General features: G+C 40.5%; 1 protein-coding gene across 1 annotated transcript in view; it reads right to left on the minus strand.

Moving 5' to 3' along the window:
- LOC306983134 (rab GDP dissociation inhibitor beta-like) overlaps positions 1-14,413 on the minus strand; it is a 54,500-nt gene extending 40,087 nt beyond the window's left edge. The window contains exon 1 of the mRNA XM_079582869.1: positions 14,270-14,413. Within this exon, the coding sequence (XP_079438995.1) occupies positions 14,270-14,314 (45 nt within the window). The 5' untranslated portion in view covers positions 14,315-14,413. The remainder of the gene's footprint in view (positions 1-14,269) is intronic.
- Positions 14,414-15,671: the final 1,258 nt, after the last annotated feature.

Below are 15,671 nucleotides of genomic sequence, written 5' to 3' on the forward strand. Positions count from 1 at the left end.
ACCCACATTATTTATTATTATTATTACAAGAATGTGTATTACATGACAAATAAAACCTATCATAGGCTTTACATAATTCAATCATGCAGCTCTACACGTTCTCACTCCCGGCGTTCTGACTTCACCCACTTCTCACTGAACAGTCTGCCTGGGGAAACATGTTGGTGAAAGTAGTGGAATTTCCTGAAAGCCGAAGGTCCTTAATGCGATTAGAGAGAAGTGCGCTCATCATGTGACGCTGTGGACTTTCAGACTGGTTCAGCGGCGTTTAACACAAATATGAGATACAGATTTTTTACTGTGGTATCGAGGAGCGACTTTTATCGTCAGTATCAAAATCGAGTTTGAAATTTCAGTATCGTGACGACAGTAATGCTTTCGGCCCTGGGCTCACAATGCAATTCAACACAAAAGTAGAAAAGGAAACGGTTCTAAAGAAGAAGAAAAGCAAAGGCAACAGTGCAGCGTGGGCCACCAGCTCGTTCAGGGAGAAGTTTCACGGCTGAAGCTCGGTCTTTGCGTTTGGCCTGTTCCTGGACATTATGCCTGGTCTTCAGCAGGAGAAGCTAGGGCTGTGCAATTAATTGAAATTCGATTACGATTTCGATTACAACAATAAACGATTACAAAATTAGCATAATCGCAAAAAATAGATTATACATTTTATTTTCAATGTATTTATTTTTTTTCACGTTTTTTTTCTTCTAATTTTTACATTTTGGATTTTTGTCACTTTTTTGCTGGATTTTTGTCTTTTTTTGCTGGATTTTTGTCTTTTTTTTTGCTGGATTTTTGTCATTTTTTCGTCATTTTTTTCGTCACTTTTTGCTGGATTTTTGTCTTTTTTTGCTGGATTTTTGTCTTTTTTTGCTGGATTTTTCTCATTTTTTTTGCTGGATTTTTCTCATTTTTTTTGCTGGATTTTTGTCAATTTTTTGCTGGATTTTTGTCTTTTTTTGATGGATTTTTGTCATTTTTTTGTCATTTTTTTCGTCACTTTTTGATGGATTCTTGTATTTTTTTGATGGATTTTTGTCACTTTTTTGATGGATTTTTTTAAAGGCAACAAATAATCGTTTGAATAATCGTGATTTCAATTATGACAAAAATAATCGTGATTATTATTTTTTCAATAATCGAGCAGCCCTAGGAGAAGCCTTTACAAAGACAGGCAGGCGTCACGTGTTTGTGGAGCTGTGGAGCCAGTCAGATGTTTGCTGACTGTGGAGCTCCTCCTGCACTTCATCCTTGTTGTTTTACGTGTGTGACAGTCCTGAGATCAGCTCCACCTCAATACTGTCAATTCTTTCCAAATATCCAAACAGAAAACCCCGTCACAAAACAGAACAAAGTGTGGAAGAGCTGTACGTCTACAATAAAAATGGGGAATAAATAGGGAAAATATTGGGTAAAAAATGAGGGGTGGAAATGGGTGAAAAATGTATTTATTTGAGCTTTTTTTTTTTTGAGGAACAGGCCACCGTTCTTCCAGACTGAGATCTGTTCTTACCTGAGCTTAGACGAGTTGATGTGTACCTGTCTGGTCTTTGTGCGTGCCCTCAGTCACACAAATGTTGTTAGCATTTAGCTTCTCCTAGCAAAGGTATAGCTCCAAACTGGGGTGAGTTAGAAGTGACCGAGCTGTTCCACGTTTTCCCTTTTTAAATACAGTTATGTGAGCCTTTACACAAAATTAAACATGTCCGTTGTCAAAGTGGATAAAAAGGGGAACTCTTACGGCCTATTGGCATCCGCGCAGTAAAGTGAAGATTACTGCGCGGATTTCAAACTACTCCTGGTATTATTACGCCTTACAATATAGTTCCCCCTTTTATCCGCTTAGAAAATCCACATGGTTTAATTGTGTGTAATTATACTTTGTAGTGGAACACTTCACGTAACCATATTTAAATAGGGAAAACGTGGAAGAGCTTGGTAGCTTCTATCTTGACCTGTTTTGGAGCTATAGAGGAGAGAGGGAGAGGCTAAATGCTAACGCCGACATTATGGTGCTTTACTTTGAGCTTTGTACAATGAAGAAAATAGGGCTGTGCAATTAATCGAAATTCGATTACGATTTCGATTACAACAGTAAACGATTACAAAATTAGCATAATCGCAAAAAATCGATTATAAATTTTTTTTTTCAATTTTTTTTTTTTTTCTTCAAATTTTTTTTGGCCAATTTAGTCCATGGGCCAGACCAAATATCGGTACCGAAAAGGTGGCAAAGGCTATCGTTGATTTTTAAGTAGGTCCATGTTTGAGGTTTATATTTTTGTATGATAGCCTTTTCACAGTTACAGCTTTATCATAGTTTTCAGCTGTTGAAGTGAACCACCCCCATGTCAAAAAAGTCGCTTTTGACACTGGTCCATATTTTGGTTTAGGCCATTTCCAGCCCATTAGATACTGATTTACACCATTGTATTTGGTATCATTGGAAAGAAGACATTTTCATGTTTCATTTGAGCCCAAATGTACTACTCTGTGACTATTACCATGGTAACCAAAGCTCCTCAAACACAAACCTGAGGACGTTTTTTCACCATTTTCACAAAAACAGTTTTACTATGTTTAACGCTGTTTCTTCAAGGAACATCACAGAGACAAATGGTTGATACTGGGCAACTCTCTAGACTCTGAGGATTCAGGAAATGTATAACATGTCAGTACTTTCTCATCTTAAGGCCTCACAGTGAGCCACGAAGTAAAAGAATGTCCACCTCACATGAGCCTCTCCCATTGAAATAAGCCTATATCTGCCATTCTAAGGTTGGAACAGCTGGTGAGACTTTCTGTCCAGGAAAGGCCAATGCAACTTGAAATTACATTTGTGGAGAAGAACAGTTCTGTATTTTCACCAAAAAGTTGTTCATATATTTTATATTTTATAGCTATTTATCATATACTATGCCATACACACAATGGCATTCTGTTTCTTTCACTACTATACATAGTCCTGTACATTTGTCTAAAATGTCTCAATAATCCAAGATAATTCCAAAGGTTTGTCTTTGTAGACACCACATGGTTATGAAGCTGAAGCTGAAGCTGAATTTGCCATAAACCACACGTTTGAACATCACCCTTTTTTTACTGATTAGTAAATTAATAAAGTAAAAAAAAAATTAAGGTCATTTTAGTAAAGTTGTTTTATTTCATTACTAATAAATCAAATATAGTAGTATAAAGATGGTGAGGTGTGAGGTGTTAAAACCAGGACATGAAGAGTCAACACAAAACTACAGCTTAGCCTCATCCAGAACTATATCACAGAGGCAGTCGACTAAGCAAAACAGTCCATATTTTTATTTCTCAGGTGTTGTTCTGTTGGCTTCATCAAACCAGGACCTTCAGCTGCCCTGGGGCGGTTTGCAGCCGAGTGTGAAGTGGGATGAGTATCAGCACCTCCAAATCCGAGGCCATGGGTGGCTTCCCCTCTACAGGTCGATGGAGAGGCCTTGCCTCAAGTGGAGGAGTTCAAGTATCTCAGTGTCGTGTTCACGAGTGAGAGACGGATGGAGCGTGAGATCGATAGACGGATCAGTGCGACATCGGCAGTGATCGTTGTTACTGTGTTTGTTGTGGTGAAGAGGGAGCTGATTTACTGATTGATCTACAGTATGTTCTACCCTCACCTATGGTCATAAGATCTGGGTAATGACCAAAAGGACAAGATCGCAGATACAGGCGGCTGAAAGGAGTTTCCTCAGTCAACTAAGAGGAGCTTGGAGTAGAGCCGCTGCTTTTCCCATCATAACTTAGCAGATAACAAACCTGTTGATGATTGTGGAGGTTTAAATGTAGAGTTGTGCCCATATCCTGAATTTTTCTTCATGCTCTTCAGAATATGCTGGAAACAAAGCTTTTGGTGATGGCACTTATTGAGTTGTCATCCTGGACTGTGCCACCTCTGCAGGGTTCAGTATCACCTCAGGCTGACAATAGTTATATCGAGCCCAGTCAAATGCAACTAGGAAACTGTCTCTCGGAAGCTCAGCAGGCTCCACCTCTGAAACCATTCCTGTTTGGGATAGTCTCTTGTTGCCTCTTGTGCACATTTTATCTCAACACCTCAACAAGTATAGAGTGAAAAAAGAACATGCAAATTGTAGCATGAGAATACTTTATCCAGCACAAGGAATGTATCACAAGAGTCCTTTTGTTGAAATGTGTGTTTTTGAAGATACTTCATATGCTCAGACTGGACTCACCAAGTTGCACATGAATGTTGTATGAGGAGATGAAAAACAGCAAGTATGCATAGGAAGTGGTGAGGACAATGCAGAAGAACAAGGGTCTGAGGCCGATTGATTCTAGATTTGGACATGCGCAGAGAAGGGATTGAGGTCCAGAAGAAGACAACGAAGTGAAGATTTATGGATATTCCGAACTTTTACAACTGTTTGTGAACTGTAATTCAGATAATGCATTGGAGCCACAGATCGAAGCTGTACGTTATTGTCCCTTTGCAATAATTAACCATTTAACCCATCCATCTGCCCCTGGAACATGTCAGGAGCAGTGGACAGCCATGCTCATGTTCAGAATCACCAAGTTAGAGGATTGTCCTCCTGTGCATCTTTTACGTTGATGGAAGAAACCAAAGCACCCCAAAAAAGTCTGTCCAGACACAGACAGAGGATGTAAACTCCACACAAAAACACCTAAATTGAACTTCATGCTGAGAGGCAAGAGAACGCTAAGCACTAAGACTAACCACTGAGGGCATGCAATCTCTCCTGCGCATTCAACACTTTTTGGGCCAGATCTTCCACCTGGCGCAAGGACAGCGCTGCTCCAAACAAGACAAGACCCACATTCTTTTCCTAGGTTACATCGTGCTGCCTCATGTTCTTCCTTTAGTGTTATGGGCTTCTATAAGCTCTATCAGGTCAAACTAAAAACTTGAGTTAACCACGGTCCGTATCTGAGAGAAAAAGATGTAAAGTCGGTCCTGCTATGTTTCCAGGTTTTACTCAGCCGTAATTCACCCCCACTCTTACACCACCTTTCCCCCTCGCCCCTTCCCGGTCGCGGAGTCTGGTTGGAAGAAAACACAACATTGCCATTGGTCACGAGTCGCCATTGTCAACTGTTGCAGGAAAAGCTTGGTTCTTGGATAACCAACTGTCTAACCAACTGCAGTTGTGTGTCTTCTTGGACATAAAGGTATTCCCTTCGCCCTTTTCTATCAGCATCATGGTTTTTGTACAAGGGGATTCAAGACTGACTGAATGTCTAGCTGTCACCTCACAGCAAGACGTTCCTGGGTTCGATATCCCAGGCCATGTGAGACCTTTCTGTGTAGAGTTTGCATGTTGTTCTTTTCGTTTCATGTCCCCTGAGTCAATTTTCTGTAGAATCCATTTCTAGTATGGTAGAACACCTTGGTACTTCTAACCTAGCTTTGGACTCAAAATCTAGCGATAGTAAAACCCCTTATGTCTTTGTCCCGAGGGCTATTCGACTGCACAACTCTCTAGAAGCAAAAGACAATGGTGTCTGCAAGTCGCTAGAGTGTCGCTAGAAATGTTATTCATTTACCAAATACAAATGTAAAATGATGTGGTTTCAGTAGTGAATGAGCGAAAGTGAATGAGACTGTCAGTGAGTGCATTGTGTAGGCTACATAATATGGATATTTTTTTTTACAATTTAGGATACAGTTTATACACTGCTCACAAAAACTTAGGGCACACTCAAAAAACACAATGTAACTGCAAGTCAGTCAAATTTCTGGGATATCAGACTGTCCAGTTTGGAAGGCACGCTTATTGTGAATCAGTTTCACTTGGTGTTGTGGAAATTAAACAGACACAGGTGGAAATGAGAGGCAATTAGCAAGATCACTCCAGAAGAGGAATGGTTTTGCAGGTGGTGACCACAGACCATTTCCCTGTCTTCATCCTTTGTACCGTATTTGTGGAACACTTTTGCATTTGCCCAGTGTTCTCGCCACTAGAGGTATCATGAGGAGCATCTACAACCCACAGAAGCTGCTCAGGGAGTGATGCTCATCCAAAATGGCACGTCCATTCATGCTGTGGCAAGAAGGTTTGCTGTGTCTCCCAGCGCAGTGTCCAGAGCCTGGAGGAGATACCAGGAGACAGGCCAGTACACCAGGAGACCTGGGGGGGGCGACCGAGGTCAACAACCCAGCAGCAGGACCGCTATCTGCTCATTTGTGCACGGAGAAACAGGAAAAGCACTGCCCGAGCCCAACAACATGACCTCCAGAGGGCCACAAATGTGCATGTTGGTCCTCAAACGGTCAGAAACCCACTCCATGAGGGGGGTATGAGGGCGTTGGGCCGGTGCTTACTGCCCAACACCGTGCAGCCCGATTGTCATTTGCCCGAGAGCACAGTGATTGGCAGATTGGCCAATGGTGCCTGTGCTCTTCACGGATGAGAGCAGGTTCACCCTGAGCACATGTGACAGACGTGACAGAGTCTGGAGACGCCCTGGAGAACGTTCTGCTGCTGCAACATCATCCAGCATGACCGGTTTGGTGGTGGGTCAGTGATGGTCTGGGGAGGCATTTCATTGGAGGGCCGCACAGCCCTCCATGTGCGAGCCAGAGGTTCCCTGACTGGCATTGGGGACCGGGATGAGATCCTCAGACCTATTGTAAGACCATCAACCCCACGTGGCACCACAGACTGTCCAGGAGCTACTGATGCTCTAATCCAGGTCTGGGAGGAGATCCCTCAGGAGGACATCCGTGGTCTCATCAGGAGCTGCCCAGGCGTTGTAGGGAGTGCATTCAGGCACGTGGAGGCCACACACACGACTGAGGATGATACAGACTCGTTTGGAGGAATTTCTACAGAATTTGGATCAACCAGTGACCTGATTTGTCACTTTGATTTTGACTATAATTCTGGATCCAGACCTCCAGGGGCTGAGAATTTTATTTCCATTTATCATTCTTATGTTATTTTTTTCTCAACACATTGCCCTACACTATGAATAAAGATTTTCATCCAAAAAATTGAATTGATTGACATCTAGGATGTGTTTTTTGAGTGTGCCCTAAGTTTTTGTGAGCAGTGTATTATACAGAATAATTGTAATTTTTATAAATGTAATTTCAAGTTGCATTGGCCTTTCCTGGACAGAAAGTCTCACCAGCTGTTCCAACCTTAGAATGGCAGATATAGGCTTATTTCAATGGGAGAGGCTCATGTGAGGTGGACATTCTTTTACTTCGTGGCTCACTGTGAGGCCTTAAGATGAGAAAGTACTGACATGTTATACATTTCCTGAATCCTCAGAGTCTAGAGAGTTTCCCAGTATCAACCATTTGTCTCTGTGATGTTCCTTGAAGAAACAGCGTTAAACATAGTAAAACTGTTTTTGTGAAAATGGTGAAAAAACGTCCTCAGGTTTGTGTTTGAGGAGCTTTGGTTACCATGGTAATAGTCACAGAGTAGTACATTTGGGCTCAAATGAAACATGAAAATGTCTTCTTTACAATGGTACCAAATACAATGGTGTAAATCAGTATCTAATGGGCTGGAAATGGCCTAAACCAAAATATGGACCAGTGTCAAAAGCGACTTTTTTGACAAGGGGGTGGTTCACTTCAACAGCTGAAAACTATGATAAAGCTGTAACTCTGAAAAGGCTATCATACAAAAATATAAACCTCAGACATGGACCTGCTTAAAAATCAATGATAGCCTTTGCCACCTTTTCGGTACCGATATGCCAGATTTTGGGGTTTGGCCCATGGACTAATTTGTTTTTTCAAATTTTTAATTTTTGGATTTTTGTCATTTTTTTGATGGATTTTTGTCACTTTTTTAATGGATTTTTGTCACTTTTTTAATGCATTTTTGTCACTTTTTTAATGGATTTTTGTCACTTTTTTAATGCATTTTTGTCACTTTTTTTGATGGATTTTTGTCACTTTTTTAATGGATTTTTGTCACTTTTTTAATGGATTTTTGTCACTTTTTTAATGCATTTTTGTCACTTTTTTAATGGATTTTTGTCACTTTTTTAATGCATTTTTGTCACTTTTTTTGATGGATTTTTGTCACTTTTTTGATGGATTTTTTCACTTTTTATATGCATTTTTGTCACTTTAATCGATTTTTGTCACTTTTTTGATGGATTTTTTCACTTTTTAATGGATTTTTGTCACTTTTTTAATGGATTTTTGTCACTTTTTTTGATGGATTTTTGTCACTTTTTTGATGGATTTTTTCACTTTTTAATGCATTTTTGTCACTTTTTTAATGGATTTTTGTCACTTTTTTAATGCATTTTTGTCACTTTTTTGATGGATTTTTGTCATTTTTTATATGCATTTTTGTCACTTTTTTAATGCATTTTTGTCACTTTTTTAATGCATTTTTGTCACTTTTTTAATGCATTTTTGTCACTTTTTTGATGGATTTTTGTCACTTTTTTAATGGATTTTTGTCATTTTTTTGATGGATTTTTGTCACTTTTTTAATGCATTTTTGTCACTTTTTTAATGCATTTTAGTCACTTTTTTAATGGATTTTTGTCACTTTTTTGATGGATTTTTGTCATTTTTTTGATGGATTTTTTCACTTTTTAATGCATTTTTGTCACTTTTTTAATGGATTTTTGTCACTTTTTTGATGGATTTTTGTCATTTTTTTATATGCATTTTTGTCACTTTTTTAATGGATTTTTGTCACTTTTTTAATGCATTTTTGTCACTTTTTTAATGGATTTTTGTCACTTTTTTAATGGATTTTTGTCATTTTTTAATGGATTTTTGTCACTTTTTTGATGGATTTTTGTCACTTTTTTGATGGATTTCTGTCATTTTTTTATATGGATTTTTGTCACTTTTTTATGGATTTTTTTTAAAGGCAACAAATAATCGTTTGAATAATCGTGATTTCAATTATGACAAAAATAATCGTGATTATTATTTTTTCAATAATCGAGCAGCCCCAGAAGAAAATCTGCCCTTTTTGGACTGAATCGGGCAGAAAAAGAGGCTGAAACAGGCCTAAAGCTGAACTAAATGACTAAACTAAACCCGGTGCAAAGAACATCTGAGGACCTGACGGTATGCAGTGTGTTTCCAGAGTTAACTTTACTTTCTCTCGTGGGCTGGAGCTTACAGGAAGCTCAGCACTTTAATGTAACCAATATAAACCAGCAGAGGCAAAGTCCCCTTTAATTTTTAACACTTAACGGCCGTAAAACCCCTTGATGAGAGACGGCACATGACTACGCCGACAGCAGAGACTTTACTGACGAAGCAGCAGTGGGATATAGAGCCAAAGAGTCGAGGAATCCCAGAGAATCACAACTCAAGTTTACCCTCTTACCCCCCACTAAGCAAACTGTGATGCCATGTTAGTCCTATAGGTTATGGTGAGGAGACGAGGAACAGAGGAGTCAACAGGAAGTCCTCTCTCCGCTTACTCGCCGACTTAGTTCCTAAAACTGTGGACAACACGGGAAATACATTTTCAGTTCCTCTGAGTCCGAGTGGAGACACACCCGGCTGTGAGCTCATGCCCTGCCCCGACCAAACAACCAAGGCTTTGGTAACGGGACGGGCCTGGAAAATCTTACACCCACATTTATCTGGGAAAGCTTTAGCAAAATACAATCTTTTAAAGGATCTGTATCTGCTATTTTAGCCATTCCAAAGTTAAGTATAGGCATGTATATGATATATTGTACCTCTACCACTATGGAGCACTCATTTTTGTGATAAATATAAGTGTTTTCTGGAGGTATTTTTCAAACCCGGAAGACAAAACGCTTCGATTCAGTTAACTCCGCCCCCTCTCTCCGCACATACAACATTAAAGTAAAACGCGCTTCTTTTTTTCCGTGACATGATCGTTAGGTAAGAATAAAGAACAGGTGTGTCCAGTTATAACGAGCTCCATCTTCAGCTGCAGCACAAACATGACTGATCTGTTCAGACCTCAGGGGGGGGTTTGTTTTGGCCTCAGCTGACCTGGAAGCACCTCGGGCACAGCCTTTTTATTTTCTTTATTTCTTTCTTACAGCAGAAATAATGAAAAAGCTGTTTTACAAATTAAAATCCGTCCGTAAGCATAGAATTAAGACATTACATTACAGACGAGCACTTCCGTTCCACTGTGACGACACAACTGAACACTCAGTCGTTCACTAGGAGAGGGCGGAGCCTCAGAGAGCAGGAGGGCGGAGCCTCAGAGAGCAGGATTCAGGAGGATTACTGAGAGCTGCGTGAATGAAGCCACAAACCACTCTGGGGGTGTTTTTGATAAGGAAATAGCATGGCTAAAAGCTCCAAAAAGTCGATTTTGTAGGATATAGGACCTTTAACTGAAGGAAACACACTCTGAAACACTGGAGCGGTCACGGGACTCTCCTGTCATGTCTCATCCACATTCAATGAACAAAGCCCTCCAAATCGCTCGGGCTGGCCACAGTTAGACCACAGTTAGACCACACCAGCCTGGTACGTGTGACGTCCCTCCAGAATACTTCAGCGGTGAGAGACTCAGCGGCTCATTTCACCCTGAGGCCACGTTACAGCGCGGAAGGGCATCCTACAGCCCAGCCTCATCTGGATAAGGACAGTGCGAGGGTCAAAGATCCTGGGACAGTCTGCTGTGATTTTGTATAGATCTATGTGTTGGTTTGTCTAAAAATACAAATAATCCTAATCCTTAAAGTTAACCCCTTAACTCCCACCTGAACCGAGCACATTTTCTCCAGTTTGGCTTTACCCCAATCCAAAAGCTTCTGGAAAAAAGCTGTGAGAAAAGCGACGAAACTGAGACGAAAACAAGGACGGAAATGTGACAAAAAAGTGACGAAAAATTGATGAAAAAGTGGCAAAAATGTCACAAAAATTGATAAATAAATGACAAAAAAATGACAAAAATTGATTTTAAAAAAATGACAAAAATGTGACAAAATGTGACAAAAAAATGACAAAAATGAGTTGAATACCCAACAAAAAATGTTGAGGTTAAGAGGTTAACCATTTCCCTGGCCCTAACCTTAATTTGTGTCATGATATCTCACGTTTTCACAGCAGACTGTCCCTCCGGAGCAGACGATCTAGCACTAACCAAGATCCTTCTGTCTGAGTTAAAGCAGCACTAAGTAACTCATGCCTCTAGAGGCCATAAGCGCCACTGCAGGCGTCGTAGCATGTGTTTTTTTACTCATTAATTGTCCGTGAGAGTAAACACTACGCTGACAGAAAAGACAAAGGGACAGAGGGATATTGTGGAGGTCATTTATTTCACTCACACTTGGCTGTAAATACTGTTTAAGTGGTGCTAGCCCGCAGTTAGCCTGTTAGCTTCTTCTTCGTGATTCCATTAGTGTGTATTGGCGACTCTGACCCGGTGTCAGCGAAGTTGCAATTGTGGTTTTCTGGCCCATTAACACTTGTATTACCCCCAGAGGGACTACGGAAAGGATTTATTAAGGTAAACGCGTTACTTAGTGCTGCTTTAAAGTGCAGGTGAGCACGTCGTCCGCGGGACACCTGCCGCTTGGATTTGAGCTGTTCTTTTCTCACTTCATTCTTTCATTAGGAATAGCCGTGTTTTGGATCCACTAAAGCACTCGTGACAATTAGCCACATTCATTTTTTTTTTTTACGGTCATGGCCGACATATTAGGCCCCAGCCGGCCAAAGGGTCAGGAAAAAGAAAGCCTGGAGGAACCTCTGCAATCTCTGCTTATCGGATTCAATTGAATTTACTCTATTTCATTGATGGAATAGGCCACCGTTTTTACATATGGAGTAGTCCAACATCCGCGCTGTACTGTCAAAGTACTCCAGGTTTTTTATCCGCTTAGAAAATCCACGTTTCATTTTGTGTAACTAGACTTGGATCATGTAACGGCTCACGGAACTGTATTTAACCTCTTACCACCCGCCTAAACCAAATGCATGCTGTCCTCTTTTGGCTGTGTAACACCTCATTTGAAAGCTAAGACCCACAAAACTGATCTTTTTCCTCACGTTGTTGCTGTGTTGTGTCACCTTTTGCATGTTTTTTTTTCCTTTTTGTGACATTTTTGTTTAATTTTTGTCACATCTTTGTTGCGTTTACATCCTTGCGTTCTTCTTATTTTTTGTGGCTATTTTGGTGTTTTTTCCAAAGAAGCTTTTTGATTAGGGTAAAGCCAAACTGGAGAAAATGTGCTTGGTTCAGGTGGGAGTTAAGGGGTTAAATAAGGAAAGCGTGGAACAGCTGGGCCGCAGTTGGGAGCTATACCTTTGTTGTGAGCGGCTACATGCTAACAACACAGACCAGACAGTTATACATCCACTCGCACAAGCTCAAGAACATCTCAGTTTGGGAAAACGGTGGCCTGCTCCTTTAAGAAACAAGTCTCTCTGTGACATATGAAGCCACTGAATAGAAGAAGTCAACTCTATTAGAATGTTTATATCCAAGTGTGGTCAGATCTCAAGGTATAGGTTTCTGCAAAATAATATTTAGATATATTATGTTAGCGTTGACTACAAGGCTCAGGGGTTTAAAGTGGTTACAAAAGCTTTATAATGCATGAGGACCTTTAATGTTATATTGTACCTATATTTATTTGATCACATTTTGATGGCGTGGGCTTGTTATAGTTTAACCCCTTAACTCCCACCTGAACCGAGCACGTTTTCTCCAGTTTGGCTTTACCCCAATCCAAAAGCTTCTGGAAAAAAACTGTGAAAATAGCAACAAAACAGAGACGAAAACATTGACAAAAAAGTGACGAAAAATGGATGAAAAGGTGTCAAAAATGTCACAAAAAATGGACAAAAAATGACAAAAAAATGACAAAAAAAAGACAAAAAAATGACTAAAAATGACTAAAAAATGACAAAAATGTGACAAAAAAATGTCACAAAAAATGGACAAAAAAAAGACAAAAATGTCACAAAAAATGACAAAAAATGACAAAAAATGTGACAAAAAAATGGACCAAAAAAGGACAAAAAAAAGACAAATATGTGACAAAAAATGACAATTTTTTTTTACAAAAATGTGATTAAATTTTGACAAAAAAAATGACAAAAAAATAAAAAATGACAAAAAAGTTAGAAAAATGAGTTGAATACCCGACAAAAAAATGATGGGAAAAAATCTGACAGCGTGAGGAAAAAGATCCTCCCGGTTCAGGCGGGAGTTAAGAGGTTAACAATATCCTTCAGATTGCATTATCATGATTCGTCTCACACTTTCACATCCAGCTGCGTTTTCACAAAGTTCTTTTAAGCTTAAGTTAAGAAAATGACGTCTTTTTACTTGTACTTGATCTTACTTGAGAGTACATACTTCCCTTCTCCTCCAGGCACTCCTGATAATACTGCACCGGGAGAGGCTTGTTTGGGTTTATATGAACTATTTTATTTTTACTTTATGAGAACAAATATTTCAATACAATGTTGCTCACGTAGAAGTAAATAGTACTGCATGATGGGACTACACCAACTACTGCAAAAAAGCCAAACTGTCTGCTCATGTGGGGATTGAGAGGTTCCTGATTTGGAGTAAACAATGATAATAATGCCTCACACTTGTATTACCAAGTTCCTGCAAATACACAAGTACACACGTATACAAGTACACACGTATACAAGTACACACGTATACAAGTACACACGTATACAAGTACACACGTATATAAGTAAGCTGAACGTCTGTTTCTAACACTAGAAAACGATCAGTCACTACCTGTTGCTCTGCGCCCGGGCAGGAAGCTGGAGGCATTTCCCTGAACCAGATTCTCTCCAAGACTCACAACTAACAGCACGGGCCACACGTCCATCTAAACGTCCCTGGGAACAGATTAAATGTGCCCAAACACCCGGAATCCAGCCCAAATAAACAATAGTGTTCACTGAGCGGACCCGCAGGCTGACGCTGGCTACAGGCTAATCAGGCTTAATCTTTTTACAGCGGACACAGCTACAAACCCGTCTGAAACACGGCCTTAAACCTCCACAAACCCGCAGATAAAACACGGACAGAGCGGACTGTCAGATGTGACGGAACACTGAAGTCTGACACGATAAGGCTGAGATTATCGAGAGCTAAAAGATGCTAACGGCAGTTCCTATGATCCGCCAATGGGAACGCGGCTAACGGCTAACGCTAAGCTAGCTACTTAGCCTAGCCACAGCTAAAGCTAAGCTAGCTACTTAGCCTCGGTCACAAGGCCCGCAGAGGACCGCGCCGGCTCCACAGGTTCACTTTCCACTTCTGCGACAGGAAAACAAGAGCTTTGCGGCGGTTCTCACCGTGAGGCCGGTGCCCAGCACGATCACGTCGTACTCTTCATTCATTTTGGAGGCCGGGGGGGTGTTTTTGGAGAGCGATGACCGGGGAATGGGTGAAAATACGCCGTCGGTGAAGAAGCAGCAGCGGCAGCAGTTCCGAGCAGGGTCAGGAGGAGGCTCAGGGAGGGGCCGCTGCTGCTGTCACCCCCCCCCCGGGCCACCGCCTCTTTATTCAGATATGCATTTACAGGCAGATGCTGCTGTGGATTATTATATTATTATTTATTTATTACTCATTAGGACACATAGACCAGTGGTTCTCAACCTGGGGGCTAGAGACATAGTTATTTGTTTGTTTGTTTGTTTGTTTGTTTGTTTGTTTTAGGGCTGAAACGACTAATCGATTAATCGACAACTAATCGATTATTGAAATAGTCGACAACTATTTTAGTAATCGATTAATCGCTTTCTGGTTCACACAGACTCAAATAGAGCAAAAATGACATGAAAATGTAGTATTTTTGATGAAAACCTACTTTGTTTTTCATAGTGAGGGTCTGTACTGTTTTGTACATTGTAAATTTCATAAATATCCGTCTGTGTCTCATCCAATCAGAAGCAGAATTAGCGCCATGAGCCTCGAACAGACATTTACTTTAAGTTTCCTCCATCAACACGTCCTCAAGCGGCGCCACTTAAGCTTTATGTGATAAATTAAATTTAAAAATCCATTTTTCCTAAACCATTCACAGCCAAGTGATTAATCGATTAATCGTAAAAATATTCGATAGATTAATCGATGACAAAATAATCGTTAGTTGCAGCGCTAGTTTGTTTGTTTGTTTGTTTGTTTGTTTGTTTTGACAGGGACACTAAGAAAACATTGCCACCTCACCATCGGCTCATCTGCCGCCCCCGTCCCTGGTTAGGCTTTTGAGAGGGTTTATATCAAACAATACAACAATAAAAAGAAAGAAGAGAGACGTATGTGACCACCTCCCCTCCTCAGCCGTGCAGTTCAGGCTCACATGTTGGTTTGTTCTTCAGCTTTTGTGAGAAAAGTCTCAGGTCCATTTGGGACTTAGCTCCAGAGAGTTCCATGACTGTCCCTCTGAGAGCAGGCTGACCCGGGGCAGCTCCTCTGCAGCTCCCGCTGACTCCAGCTCAGGTGCTCACGCCTTCATTAGTGTATGTTTGTACTGACACATCACAGGCGGAGCGAGACCATTAAGACACTTGAATATAGTTTTTATAAAAGAGAAACTGATGAAGTTATCGAATGTCATCCTTTTGTATTTTTAATAACAGTGCAGTGGGTTTGATCAAACACTGCAGAGTGATGCTAAAGGCCTGATTGTGAAGCCTGGCCTCAAACCATTGAACAATACTATGTTTATCTACATACATAAACTCACGCACAAGA

Source organism: Gobius niger (assembly GCF_951799975.1).
Source record: "Gobius niger genome assembly, chromosome: 2".
Classification (NCBI taxonomy): Eukaryota; Metazoa; Chordata; class Actinopteri; order Gobiiformes; family Gobiidae; genus Gobius; species Gobius niger.